A 19,709-nucleotide genomic window follows, 5' to 3' on the forward strand; every position below is an offset into this window, starting at 1 on the left:
GCCTCCAGGGTCGGGGGTTCGATTACACCGTGGCCCTGTGTGCGCGGAGTTTGCATGTTCTCCCCGTGCTGCGGGGGTTTCCTCCGGGTACTCCGGTTTCCTCCCCCAGTCCAAACACATGCATGGTAGGCTGATTGGCGTGTCTAAAGTGTCCGTAGTGTATGAATGGGTGTGTGAGTGTGTATGTGATTGTGCCCTGCGATGGATTGGCACCCTGTCCAGGGTGTACCCCGCCTTGTGCCCCATGCTCCCTGGGATAGGCTCCAGGTTCCCCGTGACCCTGGAGGAAGGATAAGCGGTATAGAAGATGGATGGAATATATAAAACAAATACTATATAAACATTTCCATTAGATTTAAAATCCACCCTCTCCAATCCTAGTCCAGCAAAGCCCCAAAAACAAATTCATTATGTTTTATTTATAAAAATACCAGACAATATACTGGAAGAGGCCACTGAAACTGTGAATCTAGCTTCTAAACCAGGGGATGAGCAATTCTTCTCTTCAGGCCGCTGCACTGTCCTGCAGAGTTTAGCTCCATACTTCAGCAGTTAACAAGCTAACGTTATCAATATGTGGAAAACCGATTGTTCTCATTCAACTAAATACAAGTTCACATACCGCTCATTAACAAAATAAGTTTTAGTCTGGAAGTTTCCTCTCCTCAGCTACAATGCAGTATTATGAATGATTGTCTGACTGCTGCTTCAGCTGGCCTTACAATCAGCCTGCATGTTTGAAGTAATTCAAATGATGTAAATCAGTGCTTCTCAGAGCGGTCCTGGAGGACACCCAGCACTGCACATTTTGTATGTCTCCTTCATCTAACACACCTGATTCAACTCATCAGCTCATTAATAGCTACAGACTGCAAGACCTACAAAAAGTGCAATGCTGGGGGTCCTCCAGGACAGGTTTGAGAACCCCTGACGTAAACGATAAAGTTTAATGAATAGAAAAAGGGTATTTTCAGATGTATCTACCTCATCGGAGAATGATTTATCATGAACATTTTACTGAGGCACAGCAGCAACAACAAAAAAAAAAGGTCTAGCGCCACCCCTGGTGTTCTATCGAAAAATAAACACTTTAAAGTTATGTAGCAATTATTTAGATAAAGTTTTGATTAAAAAAAAATAATAATTTTCAAGGTTTTCCAGTATTTCAAAAAGCCAAATAGATGAGCCATTAAAGAGTGTACTGTGGGGGGAAAAAAACACTTTATTTATTTATTATGTGTCATTCAATAACATCATGGAGTGTTTTTGTTGTAATTAATCCCTCGCACACCAAATGTAACACTGAATTTTTAGACCCATTTACACAACTTCATGTTAACAGTGATTTCTTCATTATTCATACCAAACGGTGGTATTTTTGAGTGATTTAACAGCTAACAAACAAGATTTTGTAACTCAGAAAATGTTGAAGACAAACACTTAAGACTTTCACAGTCTACATGATTCCTTTGCATGATTTCCTCTTGAACTGACATGCTGCTGTGCACGCCCGTTCAAGTTAAATGAGATGCATTCAAATACAGGAAAACCACAGAAAACACGGAAATAATACCAATGGACTTTGGTTTTTCATAAATGAAATAAAGCTCATGTAAATCAACCAGACATGAGAGGAAGTGTACCTTCAAGTCATGTTAATGGTACTTGAGCCCAGAAGCCAATTTCATAAGACAGTTTACTCATCTGGCAACTCTCATCATCATAGTTATTATCATGTTAGCATCAAATCCTGCAACATTCCCATCATCCTACATCTCACACAAGCTCTCATAATCTTTGGTTCTTTCTATTTAAAAAAAAAAAAAAAAAAAAATTCATAGAAAAATTGTGCTTTGCAATATTTGTAAATGACCTCATGTCATGTCACTTGATCGACATCTCACTGCAAGCGTTTAAGCATACTTTCACACATCTTTTGGAGATGTAATCATCCGTACACCTGGATATTGATCATGCAGAATGAAAACAAGGAAACGTTCCTTGAGCAGTCATTCCTTGAGCTTGCTCTCCAGGAAGTCTTGAACCTTGCTTAAATTCTCTTCCTGTTGGCCGAGTGCTTCCAGTAGAATGCCCATGGGTGACTTTTTCAGCCCTGCGGTCTCCATCTTATTCTCCAGCTTGTTCTTCATGTTGCGTAGACGCAGCGAAGCATGAACGAATATCACTGGAATGCAAAAGGACAAGATTTGAGCTGCACTGAGATGCTTTGTCTTGTAGTTTCATTTTCACCAATACCAATAAACTAGCACACTGAATCTGGGGTAAGAATATGTATACAGTAATATAGGTGGGTTAGATATTACATTACGACAAAGAACTATTATTTCAAAAAGATCCTTAACAAAATGAGTGTACTTTTTGAATGCTATACTTTCCACAGCCATGTGCTGTGTGGTCCTAAATGTAAACAGATACCATTATGTTCAGAAAATCAAGACACTGGCTTGTACGGTTATCATTTCCCATATTGTTGCATCCTAATTTGGAACAATGAACATTGACGCCACCGAGTGTGGTGGTCTTCCTCAATCAGCTGAATCATCAATCACAAGACATGAACCAATCTCACTCACAGATTAGCGGGAGTTTAATCCCCAACAAGAAGACCACGACTCCGCCAAAGAGAGACATAAGGAGGTAGCTGGCCAAAATCACTAAAAAGACAAACAGTGCAGGGTTGTCCTTCTTAAAGTTCTTGATTATAGCTTTGTTGTCTGCAGCCCACACAGCGCCAAGGAACACTGCTACGATTACTGCTGCTCCCGTGAACATGCCAATGGGGTACATGAACCTGAGGACAGAGATGAATGGACATATCACTAAAGGAAAACGCACAGTATTTGAGAATGGTGACATCTAGTGACGGACTGAGAATAAAAACAAATCCTACTTCGATCTTCAAGACAGACCTCCAAACTAGATACATGATCATTTCAACAGTTTCTCATTATATAACTCAATTTCAGCATGTGAATGACGCACAGCGTATCTAAACATTACAAAACTGGACGAGACATGCTGGGTGAGGTTCTGTGAAAATGTAACGCAAACATGCTATCGGAATGTAACCAATGCAAAAGTTCATTCAAATGAGTTAAATATTTCACTATTCTCATTACTGAATAGAGCTTCCTGGAGTCAAGATCCGTTTCCTGAAACTTTTCATCCTGTGAGGGGTCAGGATTTCTCCTTTTATTTATTTATTTATTTATTTATTTATTTATTTATTTATTTATTTATTCATTTTTTAACTTGAATTCATGATCATGATGCATATTTAGTGTCTTATATTACAGTACAACAATTTAACATGAAATGAAAGGATTATAAGGATATCAGGTCATTATAAACTCAAATAATTTAGCAGGTTGTATGTTTAAATGTGACATAGGAAAAACAGCGATGACCAAACGAGCAGCTTTGGGGACGCCGCTGAAAGCTGGCTCCTGTGACATTTTCATATCTGCTTTTATGTCTTAACATCATTTACATTTACAGAATTTAGCAGACACCCTTATACAGAGCGACACACAGAAGTGCTTTGTAGTCTCGATCAAACGTACCCTCACACTATTTCATTAGGTCAGGGAGTATGTTTACCATCAGCCTGTACACCCTGTTGGGTTTTGAAAAGAAAACATAAGACGAGGATAAAATTTTTTTTTTTTTTAAATAATAAAAATACCCCTCAACCAATATTATCAAGGACATTTGATCATACTTCACTTCAAGGACAGGGAGTATGTTTACCATCAGCCTGTACACCCTGTTGGGTTTTGAAAAGAAAACATAAGACGAGGATAAATTTTTTTTTTTTTTTAAATAATAAAAATACCCCTCAACCAATATTATCAAGGACATTTGATCATACTTCTAAAAACTGGAAGATTTTAGGTCTTTTTCTCATCGATTCTCATGTACTCAGCTCTATGTCTGCATGTTTTGCGCCACATTTAAAGGAAAACTCCTTCCTGAAATATGAAATGTGTATCTATTGAAATATTTGTGATGTGCTTAGCGAGTCATGTGCTGATTTGTTGACTTGTGCTGTACTTTTTATTTGTTATTCACAAATCCCTGGGATAGGCTCCAGGTTCCCCCGCGGCCCTGAAGGAGGAGTAAGCGGTAGAAGATGGATGGATGGATGGATGGATGGAAGAACACAAGCTTTGTGTTTCACTCACAATTTTCCAGCAACATGGTCATATTAATGAGAAATTCAAGACAGAATTAAGGTTACAGTAAACCTTGGACGAAAAGGTTCATGAATGCGATGCAGACATACGACACAGCTGAGCCGATTTAGGGAGGAGACTCGTTGGCGATCTACGACGAAATGACAAGCATGATGGCACTGATGGTGGTGAGGACATTCAGGGTGTCTTTTTTCCCCCCTTTACGTATTATAGTGGCATTAGTAATATATTTTATACTGTACAAATGTGTGTGAACGTAATTAAATGAGTGCGTATATACGTCACCATGTGTGTCCCCTGGGCTGCACTGTACTTGCACCGATCAGCCATAACATTGAAACCACTGACAGGTGAAGTGAATAACATTAATTATCTCATTACAGTGGCATCTGTCAAGGGGTGGGATATATTAGGCAGCAAGTGAACAGTCAGTTCTCGACACTGATGTGTTGAAGGCAGAAAAATTAGGCAAGTGTAAGGATCGGAGTTTCTTTGACAAGGCCCAAGTTGGGATGGCTAGATGACAGAGACAAAGTATCTTCAAAACAGCAGGTCTTGCTGGGTGTTCCCAGTATGCAGTGGTTATTACCTACCAAAAGTGGTCCAAGGAAGGACAACCAGTGAACTGGTGACAGGGTCATGAGCGCCCAAGGCTCATTGATGCTCATGATAAGCGAAGGCCTGCCCATCTGATCTGATCCCACAGAAGAGCTACTGCAGCACAAATTGCTGAAAAAGTTAATGATGGCTATGATAGAAACATGTCAGAACACACAGAGCATCACAGCTTATAACTGCAGACCGGTCAGAGTGCCCATGCTGACCCCTGTTCACCGCTGAAAGCACCTACAATGGGCACGTGAGCATCAGAACTGGCCCATGGAGCAATAGAAGGTGGCCTGGTCTGATGGATCACGTTTTCTTTTACATCATATGGACAACTGGGTGCCTATGAAACGGCACCAGGATGCAATACGGGAAGAATGCAAGCCTGCAGAGGCAGTTTGATGCTCTGGACAACGTTCTGCTGGGAAACCTTGGATCCTGACATCCATGTGGATGTTACTTCGACACGTACCACCTATCTAAACACTGTTGCAGACCAAGTACACCCCATCATGGCAACAGTATTCCCTAATGGCAGCAGCCTCTTTCAGCAGGATAATGTGCACTGCCACACTGCAAAACTTGATCAAAACTTGAACGGTTTGAGGAACGAAGAGTTCAAGGTGTTGACTTGGCCTACAAATTCCCCAGACCTCTACTGGATCGAGTATCTGTGGAATGAGCTAGAAAAACAAGTCCAATACATGAACGCCTCACCTCACAACTTACACTACTTAAATGATCTCCTGCTAACGTCTTGGTTCCTTCAGAGGTCTTATGGAGTCCATGCCTTGACAGAGTTGTTTTGGTGGCACAAGCGGGACCTACCAGGGGGCTGACTGGTGTATATTATGAAAGATGACGTGGCTTAAAAGTGTACTTTGAAAACAAAAGTTGTGACTAGACTAAGATATGTAAGGAGCGTGTCACATGAAAACTGCTCCCTCTTGGGGCTGGAGTTGGACTTTGGACTTCATTCACAAACTCTACTGAGTCTCAGTGGATCTGGCATGAAGACGGTCAGCAGTTTATAGCCATCGTGTCATCAGGGGCAGCTCTCATTGTGGGTGGCTATATTTACATCCAGCAAGTACCTAATGTTTCCATATTGGCAGAAATGTTGAAACAGTGCAGCTCATTACCCGGATCACAATGTCCTATAACTATTAAGCTAAGTTTCAGGTCTTGATACACAGGATGGAACTACTTTATTAGCTGTTGTATTTAAATACAGCAGATTATATTTCGCATAACCCCCCCAGCGCAAATATTAATAAATATCAATAAAGATGCGTGTTGAAATGAAAAGAAATTCACTACAGCCACGTGTTAAATGTGCCAAGAGAAGAGCAGCAGTGTATTCAGTGTGTACAAGAGAGGCTGATGAATCCAGCACTCACCCAACAGCCAGAAACACGACCACTGCCATCGCTAAGTAATTAGTCTGGTAGTAAAGTAAGTTGCTGACCACTCTGTTGTTCCATTTCGGTAAATCGTGGATGTCTGGTTTGGCAAATCGTTCAGATCCAGGGAAGAAATCATCCCACGGTCTAAGCGGCGTTAACTCTACTTTAGCCATTCCGCCTTCTTGTAAACTTCTTGACAGCTGGTGAGCGCTGAGGATCTCATACAACCACAGAGTCTCGCGAGATATCGCGAGACGTCATCGTCATTTCAACTAGTGTAAACATGCTTCGCGTTTAGGGTGAACGTTAAAATATCGCGAGACTTCATCGTAATTCAGAAGTTTCGCGAGACTTCATAGTTATTTCAACTAGTGTAAATAAGGTTCGCGTTTAGGGTGAACGTTAAAGTATCGCGAGACTTCATCGTAATTTCAACTAGTGCAAACATGCTTCGCGTTCAGTTTGAACGTTAATGCATATACGCTGAACATGTTCTGTTAGATTATGGTCGATTTATTAACAATTTGGTGACGTGAATCACCAAAATTTGATGTGTAAATGTAAAGGAGAGAACAGGCAATGCAATACACACGCGTTGAAACATAAGAAGTAAAGGAAGAGCTTAAGGATGACTTGTTTACAGTGTTTGTAATCCACGTTTTGTGCGGGAATTTAAAATCAGTGAGCAGTATGCCCTTAAAATGCTTGAATTCCGATTACCCCATTTTTAAAACAATAAAAGGGAACTATACAGGGTATGGAACAATGGTTTATTTAATGGATAGCGATTTAAGATGAACACAGTAACATTCTGCGCAATCCTATTGGCGGATAAAAGTCTGTGTGTGTCACGTGCCTAATGACGTTGTGCACACACTTGTGCTTGCTCTCAGTTGTCATGGCCGAGCGACAGCATGCAGCAAACTCCACCATAGGGGAACACTGACCTTTGTTGTTGTTGTTTTTTTTTTGCAGGTAATTATGTCTTGTACAACTTTTCTCTCCATACAGCTCAGTATTTATTGAATAAAAATGTCGTGGACAGCCATTATAATTGGAGCTAAGCTAATGCATGGTTATTAATCAAAAACAGACTTCTATAGAGCATGCTACATGCTGGCATTCTACGATAAATAATAAAGTTAACATTACAGGTGAAATAATTATAAAATTCCATGTGTTTCGAGAGAATAAAACAGTGAACATATAGAGCTGATATTAACCCGTAAAAGAAACACACAAACTAAATTAGAAGGAGTGTATTTTGCTTGCTTGCAGTGGCAGAACGTCTTCGTATGTAATTTACAGCTGTTTATCCACTGCCAGATGTGGGGAAGAGGATTTCTTATCCCCCAGGTGGTAAAAACAATTCGCCTCACGTGGAGTCACAGACATTTCTTCACCATGCAGCTGAAAACCAAGGAGTTCCGGTCATTATTCACTGATGGACTGAATGCCCTAGCAGGTAAAACTGACAAACTACCCATGGTGCATCTGTTGAATTGCTTGGATAGTAAAATTACATAATACATCAGGAACTGTCCACTTCGATATAATAATGTTTTCTGCAGGAATTGATATTGTTTTTGTGTATATGTATGTCTACAAACATACAGTATTCATCTTGAGAAAAAGCTTTATCCTGGTCATGGTCATGGTGTTTAATATTCCAAGCATTCAGTCTGTCCCTTTTGGGTTAAAATGGTTTATTGAATTCAGTAAAATTTGGATGAAAATAAAGAACACAATTTTCAGTGAATGGTGATGTTTGTCCAGAGATTTTTCAGAAGCACCAGTTTGAGCTGAGGATTGCAGGGGGAGCCGTACGGGACCTTCTGTCAGGGAACCAACCTGAAGATGTGGATTTTGCTACTACTGCGACTCCTGAGGAGATGAAGCAAATGTTCCAGACTGCAGGGATCAGAATGATCAACAACAAAGGAGAGAAACATGGTACCATCACTGCCAGGGTGAGAGAGCGGTCCCACACCGTCGTGCAACTGTGGACACCGTCCACACTGTCCAAATGGCTTTTCAACCGCTTTTCACTTTGCGTTACTGGTTTATCCAAGATGCTTAATGAAAGTTCTCAGCACGTCTTATTTTACAATTGTGTGCAAAGGTTTGCACCCCGGGCTTAGTGGTTAGCACGTTCGCCTCACGCCTCCAGGGTCCGGGGTTCGATTCCCGCTGGGGCCATGTGTGTGTGGAGTTTGCATGTTCTCCCCGTGCTGCGGGGGTTTCCTCCGGGTACTCTGGTTTCCTCCCCCAGTCCAAAGACATGCATGGTAGGCTGATTGGCGTGTCTAAAGTGTCCGTAGTGTATGAATGGGGGTGTGAGTGTGTGTGTGATTGTGCCCCGCCTTGTGCCTGATGCTCCCTGGGATAGGCTCCAGATTCCCCCGCGACCCTGAAGAAGGAGTAAGCGGTAGAAGATGGATGGATGGATGGATGGTTTGGGCACCCCTAGCCAAATTATATATGTTACATATAAATTATATATAGGTGCATCTCACAAAATAAGAATTCCGAAAAATGGATTCCAGTGAATATCATCAATAGGGATGCACCGATACCAGTACTCGGGTGTCGGCCCGATACTGATACTTGTAAAACTACCCCGATACAACTGCTCCGATACCACTTTATGACACCGTGACATAGCCTGACCTCTCATCAGTTGAGCAGGTAGTCGGAAGAGGAGAAATGTCAGCAATTTGGAGATATTTTAAGACGTGATGGTGATAAAAGTACTACAAACTCTGCTCTGCTAAACTGTCAAGACAAGGGGTAAAAATAGCTCATTTAACGCAAGCAATTTGATTAAACATCTAAAGAACAAACAACGCAGAGTGCAAAGAGTTGTCTAATGCTCGCAGCATTAACAGGGAAACCGCAACAACCAACTTTGCAGCTAACGCTGGAGAAGCGAGAGAAAATGTCCTTAGACAACCCACGGGCAGTAAAAATAACAGAAGCTCTTACCCAGTTCATTGCTCTTGATGACCATCCGTTGTCAGTTGTAGATAATACAGGATTTCGTCGTCTTCTTGGTGTACTTGAGCCGAAGTATGAGATTCCCAGCCGTCACCACGTTACAGATACCGCATTACCAAAGCTGCATGACTTGGTGAAAAAGCACATCAGGAACCTGTTGCAGGACATTTCGGTCTTCGGCTTCACCAGTGATATTTGCACAAGCAGTGTCAGCCCAATGTCTCTTATAGGTTGAACAGCACAGTGGATTGATGAGGATTTCACTCCCCAGAGAGTCGTTTTACAAGCAACGCAGTTTAGGGGTTCGCACACTGGCCAAGCCATAGCAGGTGCGTTTGATGACATGCTTCAGACATGGGGCATTCCGAAAAGTGTGAAGTACTCATATCGGTACTTGGTATCGGCAAGTACCCAAACTTGTACTTGGTCTGAAAACAGTGGTATCGGTGCATCCCTAATCATCAAATGCTTCATGCAAATGAGAGTCAGTTAAGAAGCTCGAAACATCAAGAAATGCAAGCTGAAGCTTTTGGAATGGCCCTCACAGTCACATGACTTGAACATCATTGAATATGTAGATCTTGAACATGCTGTTCATGCTGGCCGGCTACAAAAAGCTTCTGCAAGCTGTGAGATCTATCGAATAGGGTATTACTAAGTGTTGACTTAGTGTGATATACAAACTTTTGCCAAAATTACTATTTTTTGAGGTCACCAAATATAAAGTAGGATTAAAAAATATATGTATAGTTTTCTCTAGCAGTTGTTTTCTTATTTTCTCTTCAGACATCAACAAAATATGTCATTTGGCCAGGGTGCCCAGACTTTTTTTTAATTTGTCCATATAGAGGTAACCTAATAATAATTTTATTTATACTTTTGATACAGATTGTATTACTGTGAGTTGACTTGCCTTTATATTGCATTTACATGCGCATGCTGAAAACGAACTCGGTTGCCTTCATATACTTAAACTAATCATATGTGTTGAAGGTTATCAAATGGACATGTAAAATATTAAAATGCCAAGTATTGGAGTCATCTCATTATGCGTTGGATCAAATTGAATTCAAATGTTAAACTGTTGGTTCAATTCACATACAGCTGCATAATGAGAACTTTGAAGTGACCACTCTGCGCGTGGACGTACAGACAGATGGGAGACACGCTGAAGTGGAGTTCACTACCGACTGGCAGAAAGATGCTGAGCGCAGAGACCTCACAATTAACTCCATGTTCCTTGGTACATCGCGATTTTGTGCCATATTGGATTGCAGATTTTCTAAATTGCACCTCAACCTTTTACTTGTATTTTAACCATCTTTTTAGGGCTGGATGGGACCTTGTATGATTATTTCCAAGGTTACGAGGATCTCCAGAACAGAAAAGTTTGCTTTGTTGGGAATAGTGCACTTAGGATTCAGGAGGACTACTTGCGGATTCTGAGATATTTCAGGTGGGTTAGCGTCCCTGTCTGAGATAATCATTAATTTGTGTCAAACTACTCATTCTTAATTTAAATGTGAATAGCTTTGAACAGAATATCATCAGTTGCTCTACAATCTGCATTAGCAACAGATTGTATCAGTGATTGCTGTGTGTTTGCATGTAAGGCTGCACAATATGGTTAAAATGTTGTCATTTTGATGATGTACATTGTAATATACATCAAGACCAAACAGTCTGTGTATGATTGTTGCAGGTTTTATGGGCGTGTGGCGACCGAGCCAGGGCAGCACGATTCAGACACTCTGGAGGCGATCCGGGACAACGCACGAGGCCTGGCAGGAATTTCAGGGGAGAGAATCTGGGTGGAGCTAAAGAAGATGCTGGTGGGGAATCATGCGGCTCACCTGCTCGAGCTTATTTATGAGCTAGATTTGGCTCAGTACATGGGTAAGATATGCAAACACAATGGACTTGCACTAGAAAGTCACACTTTTTTGTTTATGAATGTTATGTATAGGGAATGTGCAGTTGGTTACTATAAAGCAGTTTCTCAGAGGACATGAGTGTTCATTGCTCTTGTCATGTAGTTGAGCAATATGGCAGTGACTTGGCTAAATATAAGCCTAATGGGATATTTTTTTTGCCTTATGTAAAGGTTGAGCAGTTGGTATTTGGAGAGGTTTTAATGTATTTCGTAAAAATTTATTAACGCAACAATTTCATCCTAATTTTCATGGGGATTCCTGACTTGTTTGGTGTCATTCTCCAGGTCTCCCAGCAGATGTCAGTATTGTGGAGATGAAGCAGGTGTACCAGAGGACTCAAGGCAGCTCTCCTAAACCAATGACCGTGCTCTCAGCTCTGCTGCGTGGCCCAGAAGACGTGGAAAGGCTGGATCTGCGGTTGAAGATCTCCAGAGAGGAGAAGACGCTCGGCATCTTTCTGGTGAAGCACAGACGAGACCTTGTTAAGGGACATGATGAGAACGATAGCCTGAAGCCATTCACTGATTTCATTACTGATGTAAGTAAACCCACTGGTTGTGAGAAGGTAGAGTGTGATATAAATACCCAGTACAACACTTGTACAATCCTAACTGATGGTGAAAATGACAGATTTCAAGATTTTTTTTGCCAGGCTGGTTCTTCAAGTCATCAGACTTTCCTACACTGCACAATTTGTTCAGAATAAAACACAACACGCTTTCAGATTAGGGTCATATAATCAGCAGAAAATGTGGACAGCTTTCACAGTCGTCAGGAGGGAGGCAATCAGCCTGATTATCCTGAAGTGTGGTCTATGCATTAGGAGTAATTGATCTGTTCATGACTCTGACTAAATATAGTGTCAAATATTTACACTTGAAAAAAGATGACCCAGCATATAATTAAATTCAGAAGCTAGTAGGGTGAAATGTAATGATAATATTAAGGGCCTATAGCTAGGAAAGGCACAAAAATCCAGTATGATGTCTGAATATATATATATATATAATAATATATAAGACACAAAATTAATATGAATGTGTAATATGAACATTATAAAATCAATAAAGTGCAATATGAAAGAGGGAGGCATAGTGGCGCATTGGGTAACTTTGCTGTCTCATAGCTCCAGGGTCCCCAGTGTGGAGTTTAGACTGTTTTGACAGAAATATTACCCTCAGTATACAGTCACCGTGTTCACCAACTCAGTAAAAGTACATTGTTCTATTATAAACCTAAAACTCCACCTTCAGAATCATAATTATTGAGCCTTTTTTATTTAAGTTAGTAACAGTAAGATTGTAGGTTGGGATTTATTGGTGGCTTCTTCACATTTGTAGTCCCGAGAACCAGACGCCCAGAGCAAAGTGCTGGAGCTCCTGAAGTACCAGGGTGAGAGGAAGCTCCTGGCTGAACTGCATCGCTGGTCCGTCCCTCGTTTTCCTGTCAGTGGCCACGACCTGCGTCGCCTGGGAATCACCTCGGGCAAGGAGATTGGCGCGACCCTGCAGGAGCTCCGTGACGTCTGGAAGAAAAGCCGCTACCGACTGGACAAGGAGGAACTCTTGAGTACCATCAGCAGGTCCTAAAGTAAGACAAAGAAAACCATTGAGAGAGGGTTGTCTCAGTGAGGTGCTCCTACCTCCATATGATGTACAGCTAATCACGAGACGAGAGGTATGGAGGAAAAACTGACTGTATGCAGGTTAAAGAATGTGTCATTTTGGTAATCTCCTACCTATCCTAGCTACATGAGAGGTAGGAATATTTGGCGAAGGTCTATCAACACAGTTTAAACAGCTGCACGCCAAGGATTTGTCTGAAAAAAAGAGTAAAAGTCTAAATAATAAATATAAATTCTTGGTGTGTCATGATGGACAGAACCTCCACACTGCTTCATATACTTATCTCAGCCAGGCTTCACTTTTCTTCACCCTCCTTTAATATCAGTTAAATAGTTTGCCATTCGAATCTTGTTGATAATTCTTGTCAATTCAATGGCATATATATTTTTTATGTTTATTATGCTTTTGTAATTTGCCCTTTATAGATTGCACAATTATCAGTAGAAGAGGTAATGTTCAGCTGGCTCTGAAAGAGAACAACGTTTGCCTAATTCAGCTATGGTCATGAGTTCATTATGGATTAAAAAAGATTGCAGGTTGTGTTACACTTGTTTGTCTGACTTTGAAGTAAACAGAAATACAAACTAAAAGGTCTTCTGCCATTTTGTTGTTAATGGCCCACATTAAACTTTCAAAAGAATTCACACAAGAGGCATTGTTTTTTGTTGTTTTGTTTTTTTAAAATAAAAATGCACACTATGCCAATTGCAGTTGGTATTTGCATGCATGTGATTAATGGTGTGTTTTAGCAGTGAACGTAAATATGAAGACAGATGAGTGTAAAAACCAACAGTAGCCTGAAATTTTATTTCTTGCCTGTGCTGTGCATTCAGTAATTCCAATCTTAGGCTTGTTTACTTGATCTTAATGCTGCGTTCGACACCATAGATCACCATAGGCCAAAAATCTATACACAAAAGCTGTTAGAATACAATCTGCATTTAGAAGGATGTACACTTACATCATCCACTGCAATCAAAAGACCTGGGTGTTATATTAGTCAGCAACCTATCATTTGAAAATCATATTTCCCAGGTAACAAAAACAGCGTTCTTCCACCTTAGAAATATCGCCAAGCTACGTAACACGTTCTCCGTTTCTGGTGCAGAAAAGGTAGTCATATGTTCACTGGATTATTGTAATGCACTGCTAGGTGGTTGTCCTGCATCCTCAATAAATAAGCAAGAGTTAGTCCAAAATGCAGCTGCTAGAGTGCTTACCAGATCATCTCTGCACTGATTACCTGTTAAGTTCCATATCGATTATAAAATACTGCTACTCGCCTATAAAGCCCTAAATGGCCAAGATCCTTTGTATTTAAGCAATCTTCTATCACGTTACAATCCTTCACGCTCTTTAAGGTCGCAAACCTCTGGACTTTTGATAATACCGAGGATATCAAAGTCTATTAAAGGAGGTAGAGCTTTTTCACACAAGTCTGGAATAGCCTTCATGATAATGTTCGGGGATCATACATACTCTCTCAGTTTAAATCCAGATTAAAAGCACATTTCTTTAGCCTAGCATTCCCATAACACATCTCATAACCTTGAACTCCAGTTATCGCTGATCAGATGATAACAAATGCACATGGTCATCTCTGCCTGAAATGCAATGAATAGCAGCTACGCTAATCCTTCTTCATTTGTTTCCTGTTCCTACCTTGGGATGCCCATCCTGAGGTAATCAGTGATCACTGGGGACACACTTGGAATCCGTGAAGATGGCATTGGACTGCAATTGATGCGGGCAGATTTGGTGCGGCGTCTTGGGACTGCAGTTGTGGTGACGGTTTTGGACTCCATTTTCACAGACAGACTTTGCGCTCAGGTCTCCATCGGTGGACAGTTCCTGACTTCAGCGGAACAGACTTCATGCTGAGACTGTGGTGAATTTCCTGATTACACAGTTGCCCTGTTTGTTTTATCGTTTAGCACACAGTTATACAGGAATTATTTTTAATTGTTCTCTCTGGTGTCACCCAGTTGAGGACGGGTTCCCTTTTGAGTCTAGTTCCCCTCAAGGTTTCTTCTTTATATCATCTCAGGGAGTTTTTCCTTGCCACCGTCGCCCCCGGCTTGCTCATTAGGGACAAATCGGTAATTTAATTATGCATTGATAATGTAAAATTTAGATCTGAAATGGATATTTCTGTAAAATTCTGTAAATTTATATATTTCTGTAAAGCTGCTTTGTGACCATGTCCATTGTGAAAAGCACTATACAAATAGAACTGAATTGTATTGAATTGAATTACGTCCCCCTGACATCACAAGCTTTCCCATCATTGTTTGAATGCTTTAATTTTCTGCAGTGATTTTCAGATTCCATGGAGTTAAGGGACGTAAGGTTTTCCTCCACTTTTCAGTTAATTGAGGCGTGCTTTATTGGATGCAATCTAGAAGATTGGCTTGGCCAATGCGGAGTCTTCCTTCCGTTTGCTTTGATGACTCAGTACTGATTTATTCTTGTAAATAGACATGTATGTCTCACATTTTGTACTTGTATTACTAAAGCAAAGATACACAGTTTACATCTGCACTAAGGATGCCAGAGCCAGCAGCTGGTACGGTACCATGTATGCCAAAAGCATGGAAATCCTGAGTTTCACAATTGAGTGTAATTGTTGTCAATGGTTTTCCAACATTTCATTATTTCCTTCATGTTAGATTTTTTTTTTTTTGTCTCGAATGTCTGTGTAATCGTTGCTGCAAAACATGATAGGCTTCTCAGTAATCATGAGTCTATCACAATCCCTTGTTTATGCTGAATGACAGACACCTTACTGTTAAGGTAGAATGGATTGCACTGGTGGATAATGCCATTTTCCCCCCTCTGTCCTCCACCATGCTTGTTTCCTCAGCTGATCTGTTTTAGGCCAGTTAATAAGTACATAACATCTGTTTTTCTTCTTTTTTCTTTTTTCTTTATTTATTCTTTTTTTTAAATAGTTTTTTTAGTTGCTTCATTTTTTATAGTTGCTCTACTTAATGTGTCTACTGTGGTTCTGATAGAGCTGGTTTGTGTAAGATCAAGCTTTTTATAAAATAATATTGGCTTCTTAGCAAGTATAATGCTTGATTTGCTTTTATATGAAGCCTTCGGAAAGAAGGACACGTGATTTGTGCGTAAAAGCGCATCAATCCATACACGGCGCATAGGACACCGGGGCATTGGCAGCGCTGATTTAGGCAGACAGACGAATCAATCTAAAGAAAGACGTTTACGTGTGCATTACGCAGAGGGTGTCTTGTATCAGGTTGAGGTGGCAAAGTCACACAATTCCTTGACTCGCCTTGACATTCTTTAAGGGAAGGGGCGTGCAGGAGTGTGGTGCTGAAGGACAGCTCCTCTTTTCCACACCGTCGGAGACTTTATATTTAAATAAACTTCTCTGAGTTGCTAACAACTCCAGTCTGCATCTTCACTCCAAAGTGCAGCGTTCCTTTGTTTTCCTACATGCATCCTGAGTCCCAGAGTTCTCTGAAGTCACGAATGAGTCGCCACCACTCAGATTCGCAGCGCTAATTGTTTCTTTCATGGTGTAAAATGTCGTTCTTGAGCTCAAACCTCAGCAACGCGAGCCTGACGCCGCATGCACTGGACGATCAGCCGCGAGATGAGAGATTAGCTCGGCTCGAGATCGCGCTGCTGAGTGTGATCTTCCTGTGCGCCTCGGCTCTGAATCTCGGGCTCTTGCTCGTGTTACTGAGGAGACGCGGATCCATGTCTCGCATGCGCGTGTTCGTTTTGCACCTATGCCTGGCGGATCTCACTGTGGCCTTCTTCCAGGTGTGTCCGCAGCTCCTGTGGGACATCACGGACCGGTTCGTAGGTCCAGACTTGGTGTGCCGTTTGGTCAAGTATCTCCAAGTGGTCGGCATGTTCGCCTCTACTTACATGATAGTGGTGATGACAGTAGATCGCTACCAAGCCGTGTGCAACCCCATGGGCACGCTGCAGAGGAGGAGAGCGCGCTGGAACTTGCCGGTGTGCATCGCTTGGACAGTGGCGCTCGTGGGCGCCTTGCCGCAGATTTTCGTTTTCTCCCGCGTCCAGGTGGCTCCGGGAGTCTTCGACTGCTGGGCACAGTTCGTGCATCCGTGGGGACTTAAAGCCTACGTGACCTGGACAACTTTGGTCATATTTGCACTGCCTATCTTGGCGGTGATCGTGTGCCAGGTATGCATTTGCCGCGCCGTGCAAGTCAGCCTGCACACCGAGACGCACCGAGAGGGCTGCGCCAATGCCACCAGCGTGGTCGGGCTCTCCAAGGCGCGCATAAAGACCGTCAAGATGACCGTCGTGATCGTCCTCGTTTACGTGGTTTGCTGGGCGCCTTTCTTCACCGTGCAGCTGTGGTCAGTGTGGGACGACGACGCTCCGACTGAATGTAAGTGCGGCGCATTATGAGTGGATGCTCTGATAGATTACTTTCTTTGACAGTTTATGAACAAAGGGAACTTTTTGGCTCCAATAAGAAGTACATAAGGTGCTCTATCTATCATAAGGTTCCCAGATTGCAGTAGGGTTGGCACTTTTCCACCCATATTTGAACTGTCATATTATATCTGCACTCTTCTTCAAGGATTCATTAGTGGTTCATTAGATCAGAGGATCTCGCACTTTGTGCAGCTGTAGAAACTCCTTGGAATAAATTCCACGGATCCTCTCCGTATAGATTTGTTTTATGAACGTAATAAATCGATTAAAAAAGTTCGGCTCATTATTTAAATATGTAGAATAATATTCTGGCTATTTATTTGAGCTATAGAGCTTTTTATTCCTGAACTTAGTGACACTTTTTTTTTTTTTTTTTTTTAAAGTAAAATTGTCATTTTGACATATTAGATTTCCTGAAGTTTGATTAAAACCACTTATTTTAAGGGACCAGTTAATGAGGCTAATAACAATAAGATATCAATTATATATATATATATATATATATATATATATATATATATATATATATATATATATATATATATATATATATATATATATATATATATATATATATATATGCAGAGTTTGCATGTTCTCCCCGTGCTGTGGGGGTTTCCTCCGGGTACTCCGGTTTCCTCCCCAGTCCAAAGACATGCATGGTAGACTGATTGGCGTGTCTAAAGTGTCCGTAGTGTATGAATGGGTGTGTGAGTGTGTATGTGATTGTCCCCTGCGATGGATTGGCACTCTGTCCAGGGTGTACCCCGCCTTGTGCCCCATGCTCCCTGGGATAGACTCCAGGTTCCCTGTGACCCTGAAGAGGATAAGCGGTATAGAAGATGAGTGGATGGATAATAGACTCGTTATTTCCACCTCTGTAACAAAAGAGTCACAAAGGTCCAAAAAAACAAACAATCTTGGTTCTACTTGGAACCATTTCAACAACTCTCTGTTATAGGGTTTTACATAGAACTTTTAACGGTTCTTCCAGGGAAGTAAGCAAAGAACCTGAGTGTCGCAGCAATTTTACTCATCCTTGTATGATTAAAAGTAGTCAAACTGGAATATGAAATGTGTCAGTGTTGTTGCTGGCTTTTGGGGGGAGGGGTTAATTATTCTAGCTGTCTTGTGTAACCATTCTGATCACCTACTGTTTCTGTTTCAGCTGCAACTTTCACCATCCTTATGCTCCTTGCAAGTCTGAACAGCTGTGCCAACCCTTGCATCTACTTTGTCTTCAGTGGCCCAGTGACCAAGCGACTGTTGGCATTGATGTGTATGGGCCACAGCGAAAGTAAGGGGCCTGTGCCTGAGGATGCCACGGTGGTCAGTTCTGTCTACCTGAGCTTAAAGAGTCTCTCTTAGGTAAAAGCCCTGCTCTCACACCTATGGAGCTGCTGAAGAGTCGTCATGATAATCGATCGTGTCTGAACAGCTACACCAGGGCAATTCAATTGACAAAATCTAATTAGTGACCATGTGATAGATTTGTGTTAGAGTATTAGATGTTGTTCTAGAGTATTGTTCCAGCCACCAGATTACTTCAGGGTACTCTTTCAGTCTTTACTCTTTCAACCCTTAAGGATTGTTTGGCTGCCCAAGAAGCAAACAACCCATGATTTTTCAATGAACCTCAAAAGAATTCTATTTTAAAAGTGTGTGTATGTCCCAAAGTGTGCATTACTGTCACTGTTGCCACCACCACATCCCCCATCACTCAGTACAAGATACTAAATAGTCGTCACAGTGTAGATGTGGATATTCCTTTGAACATCCATACTCATGGCCAGGATGTCATTTGTGGTCACAATTTGTCTGTCATGGTTTAAAAAAAAAAAAAAGGCAATAAAAAGGCATGAAGAGCCACCGCAGTATATTATCTAACGTTTTTACATGCATTATTTATTTATTTATGCCATATAATTTAATTTAGAGGGTTTAACAAAAATTACTGTGTACTTTAAAACGGTACAGTATTGTAAATGTCAGCATAAAATGAAGGTCAGTAATATAAACAATTGTAAATACATACGTTCTTATAGAAACATTGGTATTGGATTTTCTAAAAGTGCTACTATGCTAAATGTTCATGCTTTTATTGTACACTCTGCTTGTGTGTTTCATTTTAATTGCCAATAAAGTGTTTGTGTAAATATTTACAGTATAGCCTTTAGAAACGTACGTCAAAAATAAGCATGCAGAATTAAAATGCACACTTTCTAAAAATAATACAGTATTTCCTAATGCCCTGAGACATTCTAAAATCTATAAAACTATCCAAACAAACACAATAAATAAAAGGATTTAGACTCACTAGCCACATTGATAGGAACACATGCACACCTGCCCATTTGTGCAATTATCCAATTAAGCAATCATGTGGCGGCGGCACAATGCATAAAATCATGCATGTATGTGTCAAGAGCTTCAGTTAATGTTCACATCAAACATCAGAACAGGGAAAAATCTAATCTCAAT

General features: G+C 41.1%; 3 protein-coding genes across 5 annotated transcripts; 2 read left to right on the forward strand and 1 right to left on the reverse strand.

The window, feature by feature from the left end:
- Positions 1 to 1,202: 1,202 nt before the first annotated feature.
- arl6ip5a (ADP-ribosylation factor-like 6 interacting protein 5a) lies at positions 1,203 to 6,476 on the reverse strand. The gene is made up of 3 exons (XM_017480608.3): positions 6,224 to 6,476; positions 2,595 to 2,812; positions 1,203 to 2,185 (listed from the first exon to the last, which is right to left on the reverse strand). The coding sequence occupies exons 1-3, from the start codon at positions 6,400 to 6,402 to the stop codon at positions 2,010 to 2,012; spliced, it is 573 nt and encodes a 190-aa protein (XP_017336097.1). The 5' UTR covers positions 6,403 to 6,476; the 3' UTR covers positions 1,203 to 2,009.
- A 625-nt stretch (positions 6,477 to 7,101) lies between these two features.
- On the forward strand, positions 7,102 to 13,434 carry trnt1 (tRNA nucleotidyl transferase, CCA-adding, 1). Of its 3 annotated transcripts, none has more exons than XM_017480273.3 (8): positions 7,102 to 7,204; positions 7,556 to 7,694; positions 8,006 to 8,199; positions 10,331 to 10,469; positions 10,556 to 10,682; positions 10,929 to 11,122; positions 11,445 to 11,698; positions 12,501 to 13,434. In XM_017480273.3, exons 2-8 carry the CDS (start codon positions 7,556 to 7,558, stop codon positions 12,747 to 12,749), a joined length of 1,296 nt encoding a protein of 431 aa, XP_017335762.1. In that variant the 5' UTR covers positions 7,102 to 7,204; the 3' UTR covers positions 12,750 to 13,434. The 3 variants fall into 3 exon arrangements, with proteins under 3 accessions (XP_017335762.1, XP_017335761.1, XP_017335763.1); XM_017480272.3 differs by having other exon boundaries at positions 7,104 to 7,204; positions 7,538 to 7,694; XM_017480274.3 differs by having other exon boundaries at positions 7,113 to 7,204; positions 7,508 to 7,694.
- A 135-nt stretch (positions 13,435 to 13,569) lies between these two features.
- Positions 13,570 to 19,390, forward strand: avpr2b.1 (arginine vasopressin receptor 2b, tandem duplicate, 1). The gene is made up of 2 exons (XM_017480276.3): positions 13,570 to 17,178; positions 18,397 to 19,390. The coding sequence occupies exons 1-2, from the start codon at positions 16,335 to 16,337 to the stop codon at positions 18,594 to 18,596; spliced, it is 1,044 nt and encodes a 347-aa protein (XP_017335765.1). The 5' UTR covers positions 13,570 to 16,334; the 3' UTR covers positions 18,597 to 19,390.
- The last annotated feature ends 319 nt before the right edge of the window (positions 19,391 to 19,709 follow it).

The sequence above is a fragment of the Ictalurus punctatus genome, chromosome 11 (genome assembly GCF_001660625.3).
Source record: "Ictalurus punctatus breed USDA103 chromosome 11, Coco_2.0, whole genome shotgun sequence".
NCBI classification, from domain to species: Eukaryota; Metazoa; Chordata; class Actinopteri; order Siluriformes; family Ictaluridae; genus Ictalurus; species Ictalurus punctatus.

What these genes read in the sequence shown, in the direction of transcription:
- arl6ip5a (XM_017480608.3), bottom strand. Translation starts at nt 6,402, where the DNA reads ATGGCTAAAGTAGAGTTAACGCCGCTTAGACCGTGGGATGATTTCTTC. An exon ending in GTCGTGTTTCTGGCTGTTGG is followed by an intron (nt 2,813 to 6,223) that starts GTGAGTGCTGGA and finishes CTCTGTCCTCAG; the next exon opens with GTTCATGTACCCCATTGGCA. An exon ending in GATTAAACTCCCGCTAATCT is followed by an intron (nt 2,186 to 2,594) that starts GTGAGTGAGATT and finishes TTTGCATTCCAG; the next exon opens with TGATATTCGTTCATGCTTCG.
- trnt1 (XM_017480273.3), top strand. Translation starts at nt 7,556, where the DNA reads ATGTGGGGAAGAGGATTTCTTATCCCCCAGGTGGTAAAAACAATTCGC. An exon ending in AATTAACTCCATGTTCCTTG is followed by an intron (nt 10,470 to 10,555) that starts GTACATCGCGAT and finishes CCATCTTTTTAG; the next exon opens with GGCTGGATGGGACCTTGTAT. An exon ending in TCACTGATTTCATTACTGAT is followed by an intron (nt 11,699 to 12,500) that starts GTAAGTAAACCC and finishes TCACATTTGTAG; the next exon opens with TCCCGAGAACCAGACGCCCA.
- avpr2b.1 (XM_017480276.3), top strand. Translation starts at nt 16,335, where the DNA reads ATGTCGTTCTTGAGCTCAAACCTCAGCAACGCGAGCCTGACGCCGCAT. An exon ending in CGACGACGCTCCGACTGAAT is followed by an intron (nt 17,179 to 18,396) that starts GTAAGTGCGGCG and finishes TTTCTGTTTCAG; the next exon opens with CTGCAACTTTCACCATCCTT.